The sequence below is a fragment of the Diorhabda sublineata genome, chromosome 7 (genome assembly GCF_026230105.1).
Source record: "Diorhabda sublineata isolate icDioSubl1.1 chromosome 7, icDioSubl1.1, whole genome shotgun sequence".
Lineage (NCBI taxonomy): Eukaryota > Metazoa > Arthropoda > Insecta > Coleoptera > Chrysomelidae > Diorhabda > Diorhabda sublineata.
Genome location: NC_079480.1, coordinates 16,520,109 through 16,545,755, shown reverse-complemented (window position 1 = coordinate 16,545,755; position 25,647 = coordinate 16,520,109). Strand labels below are relative to the sequence as shown.

General features: G+C 30.0%; 1 protein-coding gene across 1 annotated transcript in view; it reads left to right on the top strand.

Annotated features, from left to right (window-relative positions):
* Positions 1 to 13,435, top strand: part of LOC130446682 (scavenger receptor class B member 1-like) — a 46,031-nt gene extending 32,596 nt beyond the window's left edge. Inside the window, exons 6-9 of the mRNA XM_056783066.1 lie at positions 4,197 to 4,321; positions 6,142 to 6,407; positions 8,751 to 8,998; positions 11,368 to 13,435. Coding sequence (XP_056639044.1) covers positions 4,197 to 4,321; positions 6,142 to 6,407; positions 8,751 to 8,998; positions 11,368 to 11,580 — 852 coding nt within the window. The 3' untranslated portion in view covers positions 11,581 to 13,435. The remainder of the gene's footprint in view (positions 1 to 4,196; positions 4,322 to 6,141; positions 6,408 to 8,750; positions 8,999 to 11,367) is intronic.
* The last annotated feature ends 12,212 nt before the right edge of the window (positions 13,436 to 25,647 follow it).

Sequence of the window (25,647 nt, the reverse complement as noted above, 5' to 3'; positions counted from 1 at the left end):
GAATTGAATTGTTATATGCTAATATTGAATGTTTTATCAACTGATCGGGAGTCAAATCTTCATTATTTTCTTTTATACATCTAAAATGTTCGATTAAACTGGAATGAAAATGTTCCACAGGTGAACTAGAATTACTATTTTTTAGATGTGGTATAATGTAACTCAATTTTGAGTAATTTGCAAAAATCTTGTAGGTCATTATTTTTAAACTCTGAACCACAGTCAGCTATTATTTTATAAGGTACCCCATGATGAGTAACGTAATTTAATTTGTTATCAACAACTGAAGTTCCATTCACACTTGACGTTGAATATGCTTGATACATTTTCTCGTTATTGTTGAATATGAAAGATCTACTATCTTAATAACATTGACATATCAAATCAAATTTAATTGAAGGGTCTATATTATATTTATTCATTTAACACAATTCACAATTATTAATAAAGTTTTCTACGTCTTCTGAACTCATAGGTTTGTTTTGATTAATTTATTTATATCTATTTTATTTTTGCGCCAATTATTAATTTCGTGACAATTATAATTTTAGTTATACTGATTATAGTTTGAATTTATTTATATTATTTCTTTTTCCATTAGTTGAATAAGCAAAGTTATGAATTATATTATTAAATTTCTTATATATACTCTAATTAATAATAAGTTTCTATTATTATAGTTTCTAAAAGTTTACTAATTACTAATTCTTTTTTTATATATTTTACTTATTTTATTTTCTATTGAATCTAAGTCTTATCTATTCTTATAACATAATAATAAAAAGAAAGATCTTTGTATAAAAATCCATTTTATAATTTCTTGAATTGCGTACCATTTTAATAAATGATAATATCTACGTTTCCAAAATAGTTCTTCAATTAAACTTTCATTTAGTATAGCATCTAATTTTCTATTGAAATATTTTGAACTTATTTCATTATTATTTCTATCAAATTCTTTGTTAATTGTTTCATAATTAATCTCATCTTCGTCATTTTCATTATTTATTTTTCTTTTATCAATGATATTACTTTGATGCTGTATATCTAATATATTTGTATTTAATTCAGGTTTTATGACATGACATTCTTTTTCTAATATATCATTATCTATTTTTATAACATCATTTATATCTTTTTCGTCCATTGTCATATCATTATTTATTTCATTCATTTTTATTTTATCTAATCTTGTATAGTTTAATTCTATTACATTTTCTTTTACTTCAATTTCATTATCCTTTTCATTCATTTTTAATTCATCTAATTCCGTATATTGTAATTCTACATTTAATTCTACTTCTCCTTTTGTATCATTAGTCATTTCTTCTATCATTATTATGTTTTCTTCTGAATTCTTTTCTGTTACATTTAATTTATCTTTTTCTTCTTCGTCAAATAATTTACTAAGATCTAGTTCTACTTGTTCATTTATTTCTTTACAATGATTTAATTCTGATTCTTTTATTTTTATTAATTTTTGAATTTCTGGTGATGAATTATTAGATGTGAAATTTATTTCAATTACTTGTTCACTGGGTTTTGATTCGTTAGATTCTATGAAATTTTCAAAATATGTTAAAGCATCATTAGGAGTAAAATTTATTTCTTCTATGTTTGATTCTTTTTCCGAGGCTCTTTCCGAAAATTTACGGTTTGATCATTATTTTCATCACGTTCAAACAAATGTTGAAAATCGATTATTTCTTCCTCTTCTTCTTCTTCGTTATTTTTTAATTATTATTATATAGTTCTTCAGAAGTAAAATTCGGTTCATTTCGTGATTTGAAATATTTGTTATTATTTGTATTATTATTATTATAATTGTTATTATTATTTACGCGTCTACTTGGTCTGTCAGAAAAATTTTTCGATGTCGTTGACATCGGTTCAGGTCTAGGTAAATTATTTACAGGTATTTGGTTCGGGCGGAAAACATTTTTCCTGGGACCAAATACTTGCGCATTCGTCGGGTAGTTTTGTCTTCTTTGCGGTATTGGATTTACGTTTATAGGTTGACTAGGGAAATTATTGTTATAATTATTGTTATTATTATTATTATATCTTTCATTGTAATAGTTTTTATTATCATATCTATCATAATTATTATTATAAGGTTGTCTGTTGAAAGAATTATAATTATTATGTTGATTGTTCCTATTATTTCTTGTTTGATTCATTTGAACATTGTTATTATTATTATTATTATTATTATTATTATTATTATTATCATTATTATTATTATTATTATTATTATTATCATTATTATTATTATTATTATTATTATTATTATTATTATTACTATTATTATATTTAGCTTTAGGTTCGTAAAATTGACCATAAAGTTTTTCGAAATTTTCAAATTCGTCTACATAAGCCATAGCGTCTTCTAGAGAGTTAGTTAAGTACATATTGTTACGTATAACGCCTGAACATCCCGCAATAAAGGTGTTCAAAGCTGTTTTCTCACAGTGATTAATTTGACATCTTTTATCGATTTCTCCTAAGTTTAAATTATTACTGATAATTTGTATAGTCTGACTTTTTAATAATTGCAATCTGTTACCAAAAGCTATTAAATTTTCATTTTTAAATGGTCGTGTTCTCGTTAATTCCTGTAAAATACAATCCAAATCGCGCCTATCTTGATCATTATAAACTGAATACGTCTCTATTAGGTTTTCACATCGATTTATAAATTTATTTAATGTATTTTTATTTCCGTCGTAAGGTTTAATGTTCTCTAACTTTAATTTGAATAAATCCCAATTTGGGGTTTTTGGATTTGACGTTGACATTTTTATATATTCTGGATTATCTTTTAAGTTTAACTCACTGAATATATTTAATAATTTATCAAAATCGTTCATAAAATTATATATTTAAAATTATTAAATTATCTCTTCCTTATTCAACGTTTTGATAAGGATGGATAAAAAGGAATCAAAATAATAAGGAGACTTGGCGCTTACAGCTATCTGAAGTTCTGTCTCTCGTTGAATACGTAGATTTATTGCTGAGGTACTGAAGTACTTAGCCGGAACTTTATGCACTTTGCGTAAACTCGCGACCGCACTAATCCGAACGACTGCGCCAATTATAAATTTCGGGTTTCGAAATTTATTTTGAATATTTGAATGAATACAATTAATCTCAAATTCGAACTAATTATAAACATTAAATATCATCAGGTTGTTTACAAACATCTTATTTATAGTAAAATAATGTTGATACATGTTTACGTTATTTGATACAAAAATAGAATAAATGCTGATACATGTTTATGATATTTGATACAATGGTATTGTTTTAAAAATGTCCTTCAAAAATTCTTCGTATGTAACTGGCGTTCTCGATTTACGGCAAATTTTTTATTTAAAATTTTGAACACCCTATATCTCAGCAGCTAGGCCTTGTAAGGGTTCGTATTGTTTTATCAAAATGAATCATTTATTCAGATCTCTCTGTGGTAGAGCGTTGTCGGTCGAATATAGAAACACCCTGTATGAAGAATAATATACACATTGAGCTTCATAGGTACATCATATTAATCTGAATTTGTTCGCAAACGTCGAATACTTTCTGAACAAATTAGAATATGTATTATTGATGTCCAAATGAAAATACCTGGCAAACCAAACAAAAACAACTATTCTCATTTTTACTGTATAATTAGCTAGAAACAATATTACTATACTACTGTGTTTTGTTAATATGCTTAATTTATTCTCATACACTGAAGTCAAAAATGATCGAGCAGAAAGTATTGAGAACATTGTTCATTCTGTGAGTCAATTTGCACAGACAGCTCTAGTCCAACTAATCCTTTTTATAATTTGTTTTAAAAACTATACAGAGCTGGAATTTTTACTAGAAGTCAAAAAATAATTGTTATTTCCAAAGTTATCAAAGACTTATTTGAAGTCAATGGGACTTCAGGACTACGGTTGAAGCCTCCCCCCCAAAGCGTCCTAAAAATTTTTGTAAGAATGTAAATGTTATACGAATATAATTAGTTTAAATCCTGTAAATAATATTCATTAGCAAGAATAACCTAATTCCACTACAACGTCTTCAATTGTATGATATCCGTTAACGTTTTAATACATTGTATAATGTCTTACGAGTACATACATTTACTTTGCCTTTGCCAGTACTTTGAGGTATTGTATGATACTATTTTTTTTCATTTTTAGAAACTTGGACAATCTCCTTATAGCATAACTATAAATTCTGGTAAAAACGATATGAATAAATTTGCTCAAATAGAAAAATTTGATGGAAAAGAACAGTTGGACTATTTTTCAGGCGATTGTAACAGGTAAGAATATTGTTAGTTTAGTAGCTCTAGAATCTTATTAAGTGAATCATTAATAATTTGGACGTCAAATAAATATTTCATATTAATACTTTTGACTCATGGTCACTATACAGAACTTTGAATAATGTCAATGATAATAGAACAATAAGCAGCTGTAATGGGCCAGATACTATTCATATATAGTAGAACCTCCATAAGTCGAACCTCGATAAATCGAAAATATTTCTTCCCCTTCATACACCAAAACCCCTGCTGCCCGAATTTTTAACTCTCTTTAAGTCGAAGTAATTAACGTGTCACTACAAGCTGTTTCTATACATATTTTCCCATCATAACTTGAATAGAAAAACTTGGACCTCTGTATCTCGAATATAAAATTATTACCGTACGGAAGTATCTCATTTGGATTATCTATTCTATGAAATGATAATGGAATTCATAACTGACGTCAGATTTTCTGTTGTTCAATTGTAAAATTTGGACTTAGTTGCGATTTACCACAATTCACATAAATTTTGACCTCCACGTGAAGAAATTGATAATCAATGAATGTGAAACATAAATTGAAAATCTTAAGTCTTGCTGAAAAATTACAAGTGCTCGAAACAGTGAAGATTAGTCAAAGAAAGAAAGATGTTGCAGAACAATTTGGTATATCATTAAGTAAGTACACTTTCGGCGATTATAAAGAATGAAGAAGATATAATGGAAAATGTTGAAAGTAGTCAAAGCTTGTCGTGCAAAAGACAGCAGCTTCTTGAATGTCTCGGCTTGGAAGAGTGCGTATTAAGTGGCTTAAACAGTATCGTCATGAAAATATAAGCATTGTTACAAGAAAAAGCTGAAATGTACTCGAACAGGTCAAGTAATGATGACTTGAAAAGTTTAAACGTAGACAAGACCTTGTTTCGAAAAAAAATTTCGGGAAAGTGGAAATGTAAATCTTATAACTAGCAACAAATGGACAAGCAAAAAATTGATAGGTTTGTTACGTGATTAGGAACCTGAAAACATCTTTAATGCAGATGAAACGGTCCAATTTTTTAAATTTCTTCCTGATAAAACTCTTTCAAACTTTCAGAGCTGATAAATATCATTGTGGAAAGCATAGCAAGAAACGTTTAACAAGTTTACTTATTGCAAACATGACAGGTACAGAAAAATTCTCACCTTCACTTATCGGAAAATGACAAAAACCTCTCTGTTCCTGAAAATGTAAATCGCTGTCTTTAAACCGCTGAAACTGGCTCGTGGATATCGATAACAAAATAACTAAAGAAAGATATAGTACCATCAATGAAATCAATAAAAGTTGAGTTTCTACCTTCTGACACCACATCAAAATTGCAACCGATGGATCAGGGCATCAAGTCGAAATACCGTAATATGTTGCAAAATATGGAAGAAAAGATGATAAAATTTGGGAAATCGTGACTGCTACTACCATAAAAAACTGTTTTGCTGATAGCTTTTTTGTCGTCATTAATCGAAGAAGAAATTGAAAATATTTATCTACAATCTCCTGAAACATGAGATACAGTAGAACCTGGGGTATGTTAGTCCTTAACTAGTGCACACAAATTACAGAATTTCAAGTGTTTCTAGCTTTTCTGAAATTCTAGAAAAATAAAATAAAAACTCAATTTTAGTTAACACCTTTTAAGGGTGATAACTCGGAAAGGGGTGGGCTGAGTAGATTCTGTTACAGGAAAAACTTATCTTAATTCCACACGAGCAATCACCTACTGAATTTTGTCGTATGATCTAGAAACATCCTGTATATTTATTACATCACAGTTGTAACTAAATCATATTTCCAGTATTCAAAGTACAGATGGAGCCTTGAATCCACCAAAGCGAGTTCGAGCTAAGCAACCGCTTTATTATATGTTTCCAGAGGGTTGTAGAAGAATGCCACTTGTTTTTAATAAGGAAACAACTATACGTAACGGTACGATACCGGTCTATCAATACACTTACCCAGAAGATATTTATGACTCGGCAGATGAAAAACCTGAGAATAGATGTTATTGCAGTAACCAATGCCCTTTGAAGGGAGTTTTTAATATAACTGGCTGCAGTTTTGGTAAGTACTCACTATGATAGTTTTCTGCCCTTTTGGTTAATATCTCATAGTTTATTGTATTTTAATAGCATTGTCAACTGGTCTTTGAGACTTTGATATTCGGAGTACTTTGACATATTTTCTATTAATTTTGAAATAGATGGGGTTGTGGCAGTGTAATTGAAGCCACTGACGAGAGCTTATTCGTCGTATTCATAGACAGAAGGATCGGAATAGTTGTGGAAAAGTGTATCACTGTTTATAGAAGGAGGTTTTTGGAGCGAAATAAGTGATTATTTCTTCCTCTGTATGTGGGTTTTTTGTCAAACATGTTATGAGCTTTCTGGTTAGATATAAGATCGAGAGAATTCCATATTAATGCGAGAACAGAAAATAGATTGGATAAGAAGTACTAAGAAGTCGAAAATTGGAGAGGTTTTGTTTGGTAATATATATGGAGTTTCTAGAAAGGCTGGCTTTGTTGAGGAATCTGGAGATTGGGGATGATTTTGTATATGTTTGGTTAGAGGGAACGGGTATGACTATGACCACTGTATAAGTTTGGAATACTGTGGCCACAGGGAAAAAGGTATTTGCAAAATAACAGTGTGGTAGTATTTGCCTAGAGAGTGAATATCTTACCCATGGAGGCGTATGAAGTGTTCGAAAAGGTGTTCAGGGTCAAAATTATGAAAACATGAAATAGGAATAGAGATTGAAGCACGTTGAGAATTTGAAATTATTCGACCATGCGGCTTCCACTATAGTAATTATAGTGTTATTATCAATAGTAACAGAATGTTAGGACGTTCTTAAAATTGTTCTAATCGCCTGGTCTAAATCGGCCTTGACCACAAAAAAATCACCTCGTTTGGCTTATTACAAGCCTCATTCTGCCTACTCCTTGGACTTTTAACGAGAAAAGAAGAGTTGTATAAATGAAAAATGATAATTGTAATGAGAAAAAAAAATAGAAGTTACTTGCTTCTAAGAACACGGTTGAAAAATAAAGTACATATTGGTGTGTTTTGTCTCTTAAGCGCGCATGAAGACTATGTTATTGAATGGATGGGTTACGTTCGGGAAGTTTCAAGAGAAAAATATCATTATTGACACTGGTCGCATTGAAACAGGGTAATGAAAAAATGATTTTTTTTGTACTAACTACCATCCCAAAATTTTTGAATCTTTATAGCTGAATTTATTTTTTTTTATATTTCATAGTTCGTTGATACATATTTATTCTATTTTATCGTATTGATGACATTTCAGTCTATTTTATAAATACTGAGATGTTTGCCTACCCAGAATGGTATAAGAAACCAACTTAGTCTTCAAGATATTTGAACTTCAATTCGTGTCATACTATGTCATAAAAAAGATTAATGATAATAAGTTTGACTGGTAGATCTATCCAACTATCATGAATTTAGATGCTTAGCTATTTTAAAAGCAAAAACTGCATTGTAGGAAAATAAGTATGCGAAAAAAATGATAAATAGCATATACAAGAAAATGATGAATAGATACTACAATCAATTAAAAAGTAAAGAAGAAACGAAACATCAAAACATAAAATATTTTTCCTCCTATGTACAAGGTCTTTCTCAACAACAATCGAATTATCGAATTATTTCAATAAATCTGATATTAGTATAAATCATAAAGGACATAATCCATTATCCAAATATTTCACTAAATCAAAATCTAAAACACCAAAAAACCAAAGAAGTAATATTATATATCAAGTGCCTTGTACTAATTGTGACACTGTCTACATAGGGCAAATATCTCAGTATTTATAAAATAGACTGAAAGATCATCAATATGATAAAAAAAATGAAACTGCATTATTTAACTATGAAATATTAAAAAAACATAAATTCATCTATGAAGATTTAAAGATTTTCGGAACGGAATCTAATATACGGAAAAGAGAATTTTTAGAAATGGTGCTGCTACATATTTGAGATGTAGAGACTAAATTAATTTCTCTTTTTAGAACAAAATTTCTTGTTTGATTTTATTCTTATTTTGATGTTCATGATGTCGAAACGTCAATTTTGATCTGTCTTTCAAAAATTACGAAAAAAAAACTAATTTTGAAACAAAAGAGACCTAAAACCAAAGTGTAAGGCAATTAGTGTATGAGAGTTTTAGTTTTGGGATTGCATAAAATTCCATCTCTGATTGCTTCTAAATTAAAGGAGAGGGAGGCGTAATCCACTGACCAATATCGATGTTATTGCATGTCGGCTGAGTGGCTAGCATCTAAGTTCAAGTTCATCACCTACTATTTCGACGTACGCCTATAAAACAACAATGATCATTCTATTTTATTTATTTTATCATTCTATTTTCTAGGCTGTCCAACGTTTATCTCTCACCCACATTTCCACAGAGCTGATGCTCGTCTAGTAAAACATTTCACCGGATTACATCCTGAAAGAACAACATACAAATCTTATTTCAATTACCATCCTACAATAGGATTTCTAATATCTGCCAGAAATTTGATTCAGCTCAACGTACAGGTTCAAAAAGCTGGTGCAGTATCCCAAGTTGATATGTTCGATGATGGTATGATTCTACCATTCGCTTGGCTGGAAGGGGTGAGTTCAATTTCAATTATCAAATTTTAACAAAATTATAAGTTGAATTTTGTATAATATCTAACATACAGGGTGATTCTATATTCCACCGACAATGTTCTACCACAGAGAGATCTCAATTAATGATTCATTTTGATATTGTGTTCAAAAATTTGAATCAAAATCAAAATACCCTATATCCCAGTAACTAGGCCCCGTAAGGGTTTGTATTCCTATATCAAAATGAATCATTAATTAAGATCTCTCTGTGGTAGAACGTTGACGGTAGAATATTGAAACACCCTGTATATTATACAAATATCAGAGTAATTATATCGGTATAATTATATTTGTAAAAGTGACTAAAGCAAATAAGTGAAGAAAAAGAACTTCATATTCTGCAGTGGAAAGTACATGTGAAATAACGAGAATAACAAATAGTTAAATCAGAAAAGGTTATTTGTGAACGGATAAAATTGCAAGGGCTGATAAAAAGATAATTGATGCCTGGGAAGAAATAAAATTATTTTGAGGACTTAAGATAACATAGACATCAAATGGGAAAAATAATAGAATTAAAAAAGGAAAATCATGGGATGATAAGAAACAACATTTAACATGAAATACAAAAATGGAAATTTTATAATTAAAAAGGATGAAATGATAGAAGTAATTTTTAGAGAGGATAGAGGAAAATGTATAAATATCAACTAAATAAGCTACTAAATTTTTATTTTAATAGAAAATGAGCTAAATGAAGAACTGGGAAAACAGAAGAACAAAATGTCAGCGGGTCTGCTAATTCCAACACCAAAGCAGTGAATTATCTATCAGATCTAATAGATAAAATAAATAAGAACTGAAATTTAGGAATCATTACTCCAGACTATGAATGAAAGGATAACAGAAAATGTTAAAATTACAGAATCGTAAGTGTGCACGATATTCTGGAAAAAATACTTATGAAAAAACTATTGCATGTATTAAAAGAAACACAGTTTGGATTTAGACCAAATAGAAACACAGATGTTCCTTAAGAGACAACTAGGAGAAAAAGTCACAATAAAGGATCGAAATATATAGCGCTGCTTCATTGATTTGGCAAAATCTTGTGGCATTGTTGGAGAAGAAGATATATGAGAAACTTTAAAAAGAGAAAAGTGTCTCATAAAGTAATAAATGGAATACAATATAGACATAATAAAGTAAGTTGCCCTATAGAGATCAAGCATTTGAAATCAAATTGGGGATAAAACAGAGATTTTGAGCACATTATCATTAGAGGTTGTAATGAATGGAGCAGTCAAAGAAGCAGAGAAAAAATCAAGCCATACTAACTAGAACAGAGCTGGTCACTATAAAGAAAAGTAACAGAAATTTGACGGAAAATCCGATATATATTAGAAGACGCTAGAAACCAAACAAAGAAGAAATATTATGATAATAGGAAAAGAACAACGCTCCGGCAACAACTGTTCAGTAATATGATAATTGATTTTCTTATTCAAGCAAATGTACCGAACAAATCGACGGTTTTTATACCGTTACTTACATATGGCACATAAACATCGACAATGTGAGATAAAATAAAGTCAAAGATGAAAATTTTACGGAGGATGAAGTAGAAGACCAGGAGAGATGAACTTAGGAATGAATACGTAATTGCTACTTGTAGGAAAATAGGATGATGGCCACTGATATGGTAAAGCACTACTGGTTTTTGAAGCTAGAAAATACAAGAAGTTTTAAGGAAGATCAAAAATAGCAAAGTTGGAGGATGTAAAGGCAATAGCAACAAGAAATACATGGAATGTGAAGAGATAAAATGGCTGACAAGATAAATGAAAAAAGGGCTAGAGAAGGATGATAACATATTCTACTGATCCATAGAAAAATTATATTTGTGGCATTGCGGCTAAAGATGTTTGATGGTTCTGCAGCTCTTTAGCACATGTTTCCATTTTATCTAATAAATTGTTTGTGATTAATTGAGTTACCGAAAAAGCAGTTATCATTGAATGGTGAATTACCAATAAAAAAGTTATCCCAAATAATAAAATTTGGAATATTATTTATTATGTATAGGTAAACTCAAGATTCAAGAAATTCTCATCATTACATTTCCAACTGTATATTGATGGCAAATACTATGATTAATACTTTGATTCAATTTTTAAAATACAACAGTATATTTACTATTTGCTGGGCTCTTTGTTACGAATATAAATGAAATGAAATAAAATGAAAATGAAGCATTTGTTCAAGCGGTTAATGCTGATGATTAAGTAAGGTATTGATGCTATGCTATAGTCTTTATTTGGTCGTCAAGAAAGAAAAGAAAACGTTTCCTGTGAATCACATAAGCACTTAAGAATGTATTTTTGTTCCAGGTTTTAGATGAAAAAACATTACCTCAAGAATTAATAGACACAATAAATTTAGCAACTTTCATCGCTCCAACCGTCAATTTGATATTAAAATACGGCTGCTTACTCACCGCTATTATAACTTTTATTTTTCTAATACTTTTTAATAGAAAAGAAAAGAGAACACTCTCTCAGAATTTGATAAGGACACATCAAGGCTATTCTATAAGCAGCTGACTGGAATTATTAATAATAACAAGGAGATAGAATGAAATGAATATTAGATCTTTACAGCTATCTCTCAGACTGATGGGAAAACTCAAAGAGAATATAATTTAAGCGGTTATTTATTTAGTTTAAGGTGAAATGTTTTGTGTTAATCAAAAACGATATTAAAAAAATAGTTGGATAGTGGATCTCCAAACTTTTGTACTTTTTTGTTGTTGATTTGAGTTTTATTGAAATGTTAATTGATCAATTTAACATCAACAAATTATTTGTATCAAATATCTTTACCTGTTTGTCACTAGGTTCAGTGGCCGATGAATTGATTTTTGTTAATTCTATCTTGTGACGACTATATTATAACTAAGTTGTGTCGGTTGCATTTGAGCTGTTCATCTGTGTATAAATTTCAATAAAATAAAGAAATATTCGTATGTTTGAAATATTACTACTAGTGTCATATAGCTACTGTTGTGATAGAGAGATAGCGAACTATGATTGAACAATGAAAAATAAGTGTATACTTGATTATGGGCGATCACATAATATATCATACATCATTCATCTGTAGAACCCTTGAAAATATTTGGTTACATTGTAATTATGAGTATAGTCACCGAATATCAACAAGACAATAAGAGTCACTCTAGGATCCTCTATTGTCCTCTATTGTCCTTTCTTGCCATTGTCATAACAATGCTTTTTTAAATGAAACTAATAGTTCACTCAGTTTGCTACAGCAATAAAATGCCACGAATGTGCTGTGTAGATGGTGTGCTGTGTAGATTGATGTTCTATCAGAGAAAGGACACACATATATCTATTTTCATTGTCCAAAAGATGAAATTAGGTAAGTAATTGGATTATTTTTTTCAAATGTGAATATCAAATAATTAATTTTGTTAATAGAGATTTATCTTAAATTTCTAAATGTGTAATATTTTTGTTCCTATCACCGTCTAAACGTGAAGTTGTTACTTATATTTTCAGATGTCAACGTTGGAAACAGGTCTTGAAAGCGTTTAAAGATGATTTTACGTCGTTTGAGTCGTGCATACAAGGATATATTGAAAAATTCTTTGCTTTCTATAGAACAAAAAAAAATTTCAATGTCAAAATATTTTATTACTCAACATATTCTTCTCTTAATTGGATATATTCATTACAGCGAACCTGCAACGTCTCTAGACCTTTCAAAAAAAAAAAATGTTTCTTCTTGCTCTGCAAATCAGACCTCCACAAGGAAATTTACGATTTTTTGATGTTTTTCCAGTTGAGGACAGAGATGATAGTCGGACGGAGCCAAATCTGGTGAATTAGAGGGGTGTTCTAGTTAATCAAATCCTAAATCACGATTTTTTGCATGGAAACATTAGATTTGAGTGCAGGGGCGTTGTCCTGCAAAAACAAAACACCTTTGGATACCTTTCCGTGTCTTTTCTCTTTAATTTTTTCACGTAGAGTGGTCAGTAATGTCGAATAGTAATCTCCGTTTATTATTCTACCCTTATCCAAAAAATTCATCATAGTAGGTAATGGGCCACTTGAGACCAGCCCCTCCACTCCACTTTTCATAAGTCACGTGACCACGCCTTCTCGCTTGGCTCCTTATATGGTATCCGTAAAATGTAAGTTTTGGTAAAATATGGTAAGATCGCGCTACAGGTGAAGTAAGTAGAGATGGGCATGATCAAATATATTTCGCTTTTAACGTTAGGTGATATTAACCTTACAACAACAAATGTTATAAAAATAAATCACGACCTTATAATTTTTCGAGCGCAGAGGTAGAAAAGCTGCATGTTTTTCTTATAGGCTCACCCCGTTGTGCGCAACCAAAAAAGGCTTCACCCCTCGTGGATTCCTTAGCGTTTATGCATTGTTCATCCGTATAATAATAATAACAGGTACAAATCGCATAGATATAGATTTCACTAAGTAAAATGATTTTTTTGTAGGTATGTTTAAATTTACAGAGGAAACGTTAAGGACATAATGGCATTATACAGAGTGTGAGTGTATGTAATGTATTGTAATGGTAAATTATTATATATGAGGAATAAAATCGAACGAAATTTATCATATTGGGACGTTAAAGACAAATTGTAGTGGACAAAAATAATATATTCCATTGTTATAATCTAAAGTAATATTAAAATAATATACCTTTTAAATTTAAATATTTTATTTATATATAATCCTGTCAATCATTTTCGATCCACTCAAATCCTCCGTAAGGTAGAAATTCACGCATTGCCCAACCGTATAAGCTATTTACATCCAATTACATTAAACATGTATCTGGTTTATGGAATTTATGGAATTGCGTCTTCATCTTATGGCATAGGATATGAATCAAAAAATAAACATTCCAGTCCTTCAAAACTTCTTTACCTAAAACTGAATTGGTATATGTGAGAATAAATCTCAGTATGGGTCTTCATTCAGTTACGTTATTACACATAAAAAACCCTCTCTAGCGCTTGTGCTATTACTTCCCTTGCCAAAGGGGTTGGTTACCGCAATCTTAAGGGAGGTACGAAGGTTTTCTACGCATATTAACGTAAAATAATAAATTTATTTGTCATTGAATATTTATTATAAAATATAACCTAGTGGAACTCAATGCTCTGAAAGTAGTGGAGAGACAAAGCGGGTTCAAAAATGGTAATGTAGAAAAGGGGTCCTCTTATCATGCGAGACGTGTTATCAACCGACGATCCACGTCATATGACGTGACGAAACAATGCAGAGAATATATTTTTTTTAAATGTCGAGCCGGGGATTCAGCTCCTTAACAAACTACACTATTTCGCCTCGACAAGTATTATGTCTAGAAGTAGGTATTTAAGCGACTCTTAAAGATGCCATTGTACGGGTTTAAAAATGTACAGTGTCAAAAAGATATGTGGTACGTCGTCGTCAAAAAGACATACGCGCGACGTTAAAAAGTGGCTTAAAAAAATGAATGAAAATAGTGGAGCCCTCCTTCTTGATGGTCAGCCGTTTAGACTCAATGTTATTGAAAACTCAGTCGTTAGAGAGAGAAAAATCTTATGGATATTTTGCATCTTTACAGGAAACCAATATTTCCTATATCATTTTAAGACAAATCTTTTCATGGTTATTTTGCATCTTTATGGGAAACCAATATTTCCTGTTACTGATGTATCATCAACTAAGAGATATTTTTTTTCTTAATCAATTTTCACTTCCTTCACCGCTGGGGAAAAACATTAATAAATAAAGAAATATTAAAACAAGGTTATCATTCGTGAAGTAGACCCGTTGCCAGTTAGTTGGTTGTGTCAAAAAATATATAGTGAGAAGTATTATCAGTGTTGTTTTTGTTGTTGAGCTAAATCTAATTGCAATTAGTATTTCATAAATATTTTTTCCTCAAATTCTTAATTTTCCATAATTTTAGATGGATTTAAAAGAACTTAATAAGGAAGGAAACAAGGAAGTTGCATGAATTAACTCAAGACACACCCTTTCCAATTGAAAATGACGATGTGGTAAACACTCGTTTTGGTCGAGCAGTCCTGTTGGAGTTAGAAGAGGTGCAAGTATTTTTGCCAAACCGAATCACAAAAGCTTATGAGGATAAAGTGCTATATTTGACAGAAAAGAAATATTCCATAGTTTTTCGTGGGAAAATCGATACTGGAAAATCAAATCCACTTTCATCATTCGAAATAGTTGAAAATTAAATGAGTTTCTTTTTTCAAATATATAGTAAGATGAAAAAACTTGAAGATATTTTGAGTAGTGTAGATGATGTGATTAAATCGAGAAGAAAAGGTATTTCCGATACAGGATATTATATAAAATTAATTAATAAACATATCAGAATTTTCAATAAAATTGGTCTACATTTAAGATGTTTATTGAAAGCAAAATATTATATATTTTTGGAATTGAACAAATTAGAAAGGTTAAGTGGGAGAATATTAGTACAATTTTCAAAAGTAGAATAATAACTGGAGTTATTATTAATTATTCAAAAACAAAATAAAAAAATGTTTACTTTCAATGCCGATGCTTAAAGTGAATCCTACTTTTTGTACAGATTTTATAAAAATGTTAAATGGTGAAGAAATTGTCCATAGAAAATATTTCAATACTCCAAAATTTATCATTGATTTGAGCACCGATTTGTATTTACTGGATTATATTTTGAATAAATTGTCAGAATTTCAGAAAAAGGATAGTGGATGGGCTTTATCCGAAATTATTTTATTGGAAGTACCTATTAATGAATTTGAAATGGGCAATGGTATATCTTATATTAAATTATCCCAATAAATCGAAAAGAAACATGCTTGTGTCAATGTTAAAAATAATGATCAAGCATGTTTCTTTTGGAGTGTAGTGAGTGCTTTATTTCCAGCCAAAAACAATAAACAGTTTACATATTCATATATATATATATATATATATATATATATATATATATATATATATATATATATATATATATATATATATATATTACAGTACTGTTTCAAATGTAGCTAATTTGGATGTTCCTATGAAAATTAATGATATCACAAAATTTGAGAAAATGAACGATATTTCAATTAACTCATATGCTTTAGAATTAGAAGAAAAAAGTAGCACATCTTATATTTTTTGTCCAATAAGATTAACTATTAATAAAGTAGAACGTCATGTTAATTTGCTTATTATACAAAATAAATATTATTCAAAAACTCATTAGGTAGAAGAAGAAGAAGAAATTAAATATCACTAGGTATGGATAAAACATTTATCTAGACTTGTTTCCAGTCAAAGTTCTAAAAGTAAAAAAAAACTATTCATTTGTGACAGGTGTCTCAATTATTTCACAACCGAAGAAAAATTGCGAAAACATTCAATTTTGTGTGCTGAAATTAATGAGTATAAAATGTCATTTCCAAAATACGATTTCGTTCATTTTAAAAATTATGTATACAAACAAAAATGACCATTCGTAATTTATGGCGATTTTGAATCGATGTTAGAAAAATGTAATCATATAACAAGAAAAACTTTAAAATATCAAAAACATATAGCTTTCAGTGCAGGTTACTATGTAAAATGTACTTTCGATGATAATCTTTTTTATTATAAAAGTTATCGTGGAATGGGTTGTATGGGATGGTTTGCCAATAAATTCATTACAATTACAAAATTTATAGTATCAAAAATAAAAGATGTTAAACACATACGAACGAATAATAGTAAAGAGGAAGTAACTCATTGTCACATATGTGCGAAACCATTTTGCTCTACAGATTCCATTGTTTCAGATCATGATCAATTCAGCGGAGAATTCATAGGATTTAGTCATAGAGCTTGTAATTTGAATATTAAAAAACTTTATATTTGTTCCGTGTTATTTCATAATTTAACCAATTATGATGAACATCTGATGATTAGAAACATATGTGGAAGTGTCAGTGTTCTTTCAATTAATAAAGAAAAATATATTTCTTTTACATTGTTTGAAAGCAATAGCAAAATTAATTTCAGATTTATAGATTCGTACAGATTCATGAGTGCTAGCCTTGATGAGTTGGTTTCCTTGTTGCTCAAAGATGAATTTAAAATTTTGCTAAAGGAATTTCATCACTTGGATAAAGAACACTTTGAATTGCTAACTAGAAAAGGAGTATTTCCATATGATTATTTTGACAATGTGGACAAATTGAATGAAACAAATTTACCGCCGAACAGATTGAATGATGAAGGAGATGATCAGTAAGGAGAAGTATGAACATGCACAAAACGTATGGAATATGTTTAATATTAAATCATTGGGTGAATATAGTGATATGTACATAAAAACTGACATTATAATTCTTGCTACAGTGATGGAAAATTTTATACAGACTGCCTTTGAAATTTACGGTTTAGATCCACATTGGTACTATACTATGCCTAGTTATACTTGGGATTGTATGTTAAAGTATAAGAAATGTAAGCTTCAAATTCTAAATGATGTGGATATGATCCTTTTTATAGAGAAAGTAATATGAGGAGGAGTTTCGATGTGTTGTAATCATTATTCTGAAGCAAATAATGAATATTTACCTAATTACAATCCTTCAAAACCTTCAAAAAGCCTCCTATATTTAGATGTTAATAACCTATATGGTTGCGCTATGACGGAACCCCTACCGTACGGACATTTCAAATGGCTTGAGAATTTTGATAACTTTAATGTAATGGAAATAGCAGACGATGCTGAGGAAGGATTCATTTTGCAAATGGACTTGGAGTATCCTAATAGTTTACATGATTTACATAAAGATATTCCATTTTGTCCTGAGCATCGTATACCGCCCAAATCAAAATTAATGACAACTTTATTTGATAAGAAAGAATATACATTACACTATAGAAATTTGAAGCAAGCACTAGAACATGGGTTGGTTTTGAAGAAAATTCATAAAGTTCTTCAATTTATACAATCAAAATGGCTGAAGCCATACATTGATATAAATACTAGTTTAAGAGCGACAGCTAACAACAACTTTAAACGAAATCAATTGAAACTTGCCAACAATGCAATTTATGGCAAAACTCTTGAAGATATTAGACGTCATCGAGTGGTGTCGATCGTAAATAGATATGAAGGAAGATATGGAGCGAAAAATTTGATTTCTAGTCCGCGTTTTCAAAGTAGAACCTTTTTTGATGATAATCTAATGGCAGTTGAATTGAGGAAAACGGAAGTAATATTCAACAAACCTATATACATAGGTATGGTTATATTAGATATATCAAAAATTTGTATGTACGATTTTCAATACAATTTCATGCTACCAAATTTAGGAATTGAGAACTGTAAGCTTATGTATACAGATACTGATAGCTTTATTTATGAAATTACCAATAAAAATGTCTATGAAGATATTATAAAAAGACACCTCCGATTATGCTCCAAATAATTCCTTTGGCATTCCATTAGTCAATAAAAAAATCCCTGGCCTAATGAAAGATAAAGCAAACGGAAAAATTATAAGTCATTTTGTTGTATTCAGATCCAAAATGTACGCATACAAATTATATAGTACTCCGAATGAGGAACAAAAAAGAGTAATTAAAAAATCGAAAGAAATTAAAGTTGCAATAGTAAAGAACAAGATAATGAGAAATGTTTAAGGGAACGATCGTTTTTATCATCGTTTAATGATCATAACGCAACAAAAAAAAGTTGGTTTAAGTTACAATGATGATAAACGTCAACTACTTTCTTCATCATTTGATACATTGTCGTGGGGTCATTATAGAAATTAGTTTGTTTCAGATAATGGTTTTTGTTCCTTCACTCCAAGATATTTCCATTGATGAAATTTGTAAAAATGTTAATTGTATTTTACAATTCGTAAATCAAAATTTATTACCTCATCCTCTTATTTATAAGGTTATGTCAACATATATTTATATGTTATTGTATATATTTATATAAAATCATAATATTTATTGTTTGGAAAACATTAAAGATTTGCAAATAATATACCAAATAATTTGCGTAATTGGTGGATCCAATTGGAATACTGTGTATAAATTAAAAATATATTGTGTTAGGTTTCATCACTATTATGTGAAAGATTTAGATTTAATGCTATGTCAACGTTGTTTTCGGCAACTCGAATACATTTTAGACAAAAATAATATGAATTTCAAATTACACGTTATTGAGATCATTATCATCAAACTTATGCTACTGAAAAATTGGATATATTATATGGTTCAAAATGAACTCAATCATTTATTGTTTATTTTAAAAACTCATGACAATGTGATAGAAATCTTCATAGAACTGTATTTCAAAACCACAGATTTGTCGCTGACACTGATGATGATAGTGACGATTCATATTAAATTTTTCCAAATAATTATGAAACATTTTGCTATATTTCAAACTTACTATATAACTTTGAAAAAAGAAATTCAATGTGTACTTTATGTAAGATAATACGATAAGAAATTCTATTTTTAATACTTTTTATATTTACTAATGTTTTTGTTAATTCAAACTAACTATGTATAATAAGAAGTTCATTTTAACAGCACCCAAATGGAAGAAAAAAAATGGAATTTGTGGTAGTATGATAATAAAACTATTTCAAGACTTTGTTAATTTTTTTTAGATCCTGATGAAATACTGTTATACTACTTCTGACTATATATTTTTGATGACATATAATAAATAAAATACGAAAATTGCAATCAGTATATGATTAAATCCGGTGAGAGAAATTAGTGTTTTTAATTCTTACTTTTGTTATCTTATAAATGTTTTGTAATAGAATACCACATAACTTTTTTCGTTAGCCCCCGGTTTTCTTCTTTAAATATGGAGCCTCACAAAGGAAGATTAATGGGTAAAAAAAGCTTCTTATTATCATACAGAATACAACAAGTTTCCTAAATTTCAACGCCATTACATCTAAAATATGAAATTGTGGTTATTCCTACAAATTTTATTCTGATAATAATACTTTTTTACTTTTAGGGTGTCTAAGACGGCTTGGCGAGTAAGTATTAAAAAATGTATGAAAATTTATTAATTTTTTGTTTTTTGCCCAGACGAATATTAGTAAGTAGAAAAATAAAAAAAAGGATTTTGTTAATAATTTCATTTTCAGCTACTATAACAATGGAAACATTGTTGTAATGAAGAGTATGTAAGTAAATCCTTAAATATTTAAATTTACTAATAGTGTTTGTTTTTCAGAAAATTAAACAACAAACCCTAACCCCCTTTTTCCCCATCCTTATATCCTTCCCCACCCCTGGTGGACTAATGCTACAACGTTCTCGTCGTGTCCACTGTTACGAATACATTTTATTCAACTAATAGTAGCAAATCCTACCTATTCATCAGCAGGTATACACAAAACTTCCCATATATGTATAAGAGGCAGTATCAACAGCTTCATCGTTTTCCACTGACTCCATATTATTTTCATTAATGTAAAAGTTTATTGTTCTTAATAAAACTTCATTTCGAAATATTTGTATTTGTAACAAATCACCAAGACCGTAAATTGAGGCAAGACAAACTTCATCACGAAAAAAGAACTCCATTCACCCTATAAAACGACTAGTCTACCATTTTGCACAATATTTACAGAAGTAACCAGCACAGTCCTATTAAAATATACCAGGGTAATTTACATCAGATATTCACTGTGTGACATTTTAAAAGCATCTAAGAGATAAAAATAAATAATTTTAACCACAAAGTAATCAAGTTTAATAATAACGCGGGAAAAAGAATGAAATTTTTTAAATTCTGAAAATAGTACTTTTCTATTATAAAGTAAGATGTAATAGTATGTGATGTAATAGTAATCATAACTCAATAACGAATTGAAAACAAAATATCATAATTAAAAAATCATTCAAAGAAAAGTTCTCGAACCGATAACATGGAAAAAATTGAATTTCTTGTTGGTAAAAGAGCCATTAATGAGATATCGCGTTTAGATGTGGAAGATCCTGCAATTGTTCAACGGAATCAGGAAGCTGGAGTATCATGTTATATTTTACATATTAATGGTGAAGTTGTAGCTGTAGCTTCCAAAATTGTCAAACATATAATGAAAGTTGGAAACCAGTTCACAACATTCTGCAGCAATCCTCATTCTGAAGGGGTGTTTACGAAATGCAAGTGCGTTAAACATGATGAAATAAATTACACGACAATGTTTAGTACCCTTAATTTCTGTGAAATGTAGTTTGGACGATAAAAAATCTTCGTTAAATGATTCCTAATAAAAATATCTTTATTGTTAAAATTGTCTTTTATTATTATTGTGGCCCCAGAATGTATATAGCGATAGATTATATATATATATATATATATATATATATATATATATATATATATATATATATATATATATATATATATACGATATTAGTTTTATCAAAATATTATCGTATTGTTAACATAAAATATGTATAAAAAAGAACTTTAACGAAGAATCTGAAAAAAAAATAATACTGCATTTTAGTTATGTATATATTTTACCTACTATTTTAGGTGATTATGGGATAACAATGATCGCATATTTATATTCATAATTTAAATCTAAATGAAATATAATATTCTATGGGTTTGAAATCACTCTTCCTAATTTAAATAAAAAGTATATATGAATTTTTATTAGCATTGGTCTTTCCTTATCAATATTAGAATTTCTTATCAATAAAAAGTTTCAGACAAAACAGTTCAAAACCACTAATTTATTTATTAACGTGAAAATGAGAACCTTTTATAATTGATATAAATTGTGTGTGGGGAAAATCTCAATTCAGGAGAATGTCTACATTCAGATGAAGAGCGTTCGTTAACAGGTACTTGGTTTGAAAAGGTTTTAAAGGCACTCGAAATGGGGTGAAAATACAAACTATTATTGGAATTTAGTCATATTAGACAATTTAGACTGGAAAGGATGTAACAGGATTGCTTACCGAAATGATGAACAAATTTATTAAAATTAAGCAAGAGTCTTCCAACTGGCCGAAAAAGATAATTAGTTATATAGAAAGATTTTTACAAAGGGAAGATATTCAGTTAGAATTTGATAAAATTTGCAATAACCCGGGTTTTCGCTCCCTGGCTAAACTTATTCCAAATTCATTTTGGGGTAAGTTTGGTCAGCGTGAGAATCAACCAAAGACAACAATTGTTAATTAACCTGTTGAATTATTCTCTATGGTGAGTAATCCTTTAATAAATGTAAACACAATTCTATCGATCAATGAAGATACTTTAATTGTTAATTGGGAATATATGGATGAATATTACGACCCTTTGCCCACGGTTAATGTTGTTATAGCGGCATACGTTACAGCTCTTGCGCGTCCGAAACTTTTCAGTTACCTTGGAAAACTGCAAGAGAGGGTACTCTATTACGACACCGATTCTAACTTTTATGTTTCCAAACTTGGAGAATCTGATATTCCCATAGGTGAATTCATTGGAGATATTACTAATGAATTAGAGTCCTATGGTCCTGCTGCATATATTACGGAATTTGTGTCTGGGGGTCCGAAAAACTATGCTTATAAGACCTGTTCTTTGTATGCAAAGTTAATTGTATATCCCTTTCTTATTCTGCAGCTCAACAGACAAATTTTGATTCTATAAGGGAAATGGTAATAAACTACTCGGCTCCTATAAGCGTAGCTTCGAGGCAAATTAGACGAACGAAAGAGCGTAAGGTGGTGACTTGCGATTGTACAAAAATATATCGGCCTAACTCGACAAAGAAAAAGTTTCTTCCCGATCACAGTTCTGTTCCTTACGGTTTTAAAAAACTGAAATTTAAATTTTTTTTGTAATATTTTAAAAATGTAAGACGTACAAAATAAGACGATTCAAAACACAAATAATGATCTGATAGTGGTAGTAGATGTACAACCTATGTCTGACTACAGAAATAGGGAAAACCGTGTGTTAGAGAGAGAGCAGCGAGACAATGTGTGAGAGAGAGAGACTTCGTTTTTGCGCATGCGTAGTTATATATTCGTTGCGATGATATACCAGGTCGGTTAAAAGTCTTTGGGTTTTAAAAATTATATATACCATTATTATTCGCTAATCTTGTAACATAAAAGTATAACGTATAAATAAAAAGAGATTTTTGTCAATGTAAGGTATCACGCACGTAATCGAGACAGATTCGTTGCGATGATAACAGCGGGAGCGCTAATCTTGTAATATAAAAATCTGCGGTAAACTGATAGCGTCTTATTACTGAAATACAGTTAAAAGTAACGTATACCGGGTGACTTAAAAGTAACATAAAAAAAAAACAACAATAACAATAATAATTATTTATTTAAATCATTGATAACTTTAACTTTATAAAAGTATACAAATTCTCTAAGAGCATTGTGTAACATATCGTTTGGTGTAATAGAACAAAATGCGTATAAAATTTGTAAAGGACTTTTCGGAGAAGGTATTTTTTTACAGAAATCCAAAACATTATAATAATATTCACAAAAATTCAAATTTTCTAACACAGATATACGTTGTATAATTCAATTATTTAGTTCTAAAATTTGCGATACTTCTTCTTCATCCATGTAATACTCAACACCATGTTTCTTGACTAAAATTACCTTACTGTCATCGTAATTCAATGGGGTGATGGTACAGTAATCTCCACATGGTAATGAATCAGGTTTGAACTCGTCTCCGGTATGAAAGATCTGTTGTGACATAATTGAGATAAAGGTATTCCATTCATAAGTACTGAAAGATATTTTGCTGAACTTAAGATGTTGAGATAAGATAACAGCAGGTGTGAATGATCTTGCAGGACTTATTCCACATTTTACTTCATACCCGAAATTGGATTCTGTGTTGAAAGCAGGTAAATGTTTTCAGACTTGACAGCAGTCTCATAGTTTTCCAATATTCTATCTAACTCTGAACTGTAGTTACTCGAATCAGATTCGATGTCGACAATACCACTATCTAGGGAACTCATGTTGCTAACTGGGTTTGATATCCAAAGCTCACTCCAATTTATAGAGCTCTTTCAAGGTTTTTAGCGCGGCGAACCGAAAAAAAAAAATCTATACAATATCAATATTTTCTATCCAACTGTTGTGTTTGCTATCCAAACCAAGCCACTTGACGTAAATTTTGTTACCCTTTCTTCTGAGCACCTTTTCAACTAAGTAAATGTCTGGATTCGATGTTTTCTGAAGTTCTTCATGATAGAAGCAGCCGCTGATTGGTGTACCTTGCATGTCTTCAAGTAAATACGTAGCAGGATTGGTAATTTTAACTTTGGTGATTTTGAATAGTTCTGTAGTCCAATTGGGTGTATATCCTTTTTCAAAGACATGCTTTGCCTTGGATATGCGCACAATGTCGCCAACTTTAAATTTACGTGGACCGGCTATCTTTAAATGACTATAAGTGTTATTCAAAATAGATTTTTCGTTGGATTTGTTGACTTGAGAAGGTTTATATTTTGATGTGGAATGTTTTGTATTGTTATAGTTTTGAGTATCGGTTTGTGGAGTTCGTTTACAAGATGAATTTTTTCTTTAGAATACATTTTATGACGTACTACCAGCTAGCTTCAGATCCAGACTGTTAATGCGGTTAACAGTATTCGTATTCATAACCTTAATATTGTTTACATTGCCCGAAACGTTAGTTTTCATATCAGAGACGGATCTGATATTTTCTGTAATTTCTTTTTGTAACTCACGTATGCTCTCAACACACATGTAAATAGAAGCAGTGAATTCTTTTCGAATAAATATTTTGGCTGCAACAATTGAATCGTCAACGTATTTCTTCGTAGCCATATCCCTAGCTGCTACAGGGGGATTTCGCGAAATAAATGTATCAATTTCGTTAGTTTTATTTTGTAAGTTAGTAATGTGCGCCTGTAATATGGGGATTTTTGTCTTATGAAGCTCATTTCTCATTTCGTTCAATCCTACAGCTAAATCCTTCATATCACGGTCTTGTTGCTGCAGCACCACACCATGTGCTTGAATTAATGGCGAGTTGATAGCACGTAGGTCATTCAACTGCACATCAACATATTTTTTTGTTGCAGCATCACTATTTGTTGTCGGTTCCTTAACATTACAAATTTTCATATTTTCAATATTAATATTACCGTCCTGTGTATGAGGAAACGTAATTTTCACTGGTAAACGCGCATAGGGCGTTTGATGTCTATGTCCGAATTTATCGACTGGCATACTTAAAATGAACAAGTTTCAACTTGTATTATTCTATTATATCAGCCTCCTTGAGTTCATTGATAATTGCTACTATTTCGTTGTCGTGTGACGTATTACCTGCCTCTTTTGAAGCAATCAACAACTTCAAACGTTCCGCCAATTCATTCGCATCATCCCAATAAATATACTCCATAGGTTTATCATTATATCTTAAACGATCGATGCCTTTTCCTTTTGCTGAAGGAATCGATTTTAGACGAGTCAATACCTGCGACGATCTATTCGTCGTCGTTAGAGATTTTGTTTTGAATAAAGGTTTTATGATGTAGTGATATTTTTCAGTACTTGACC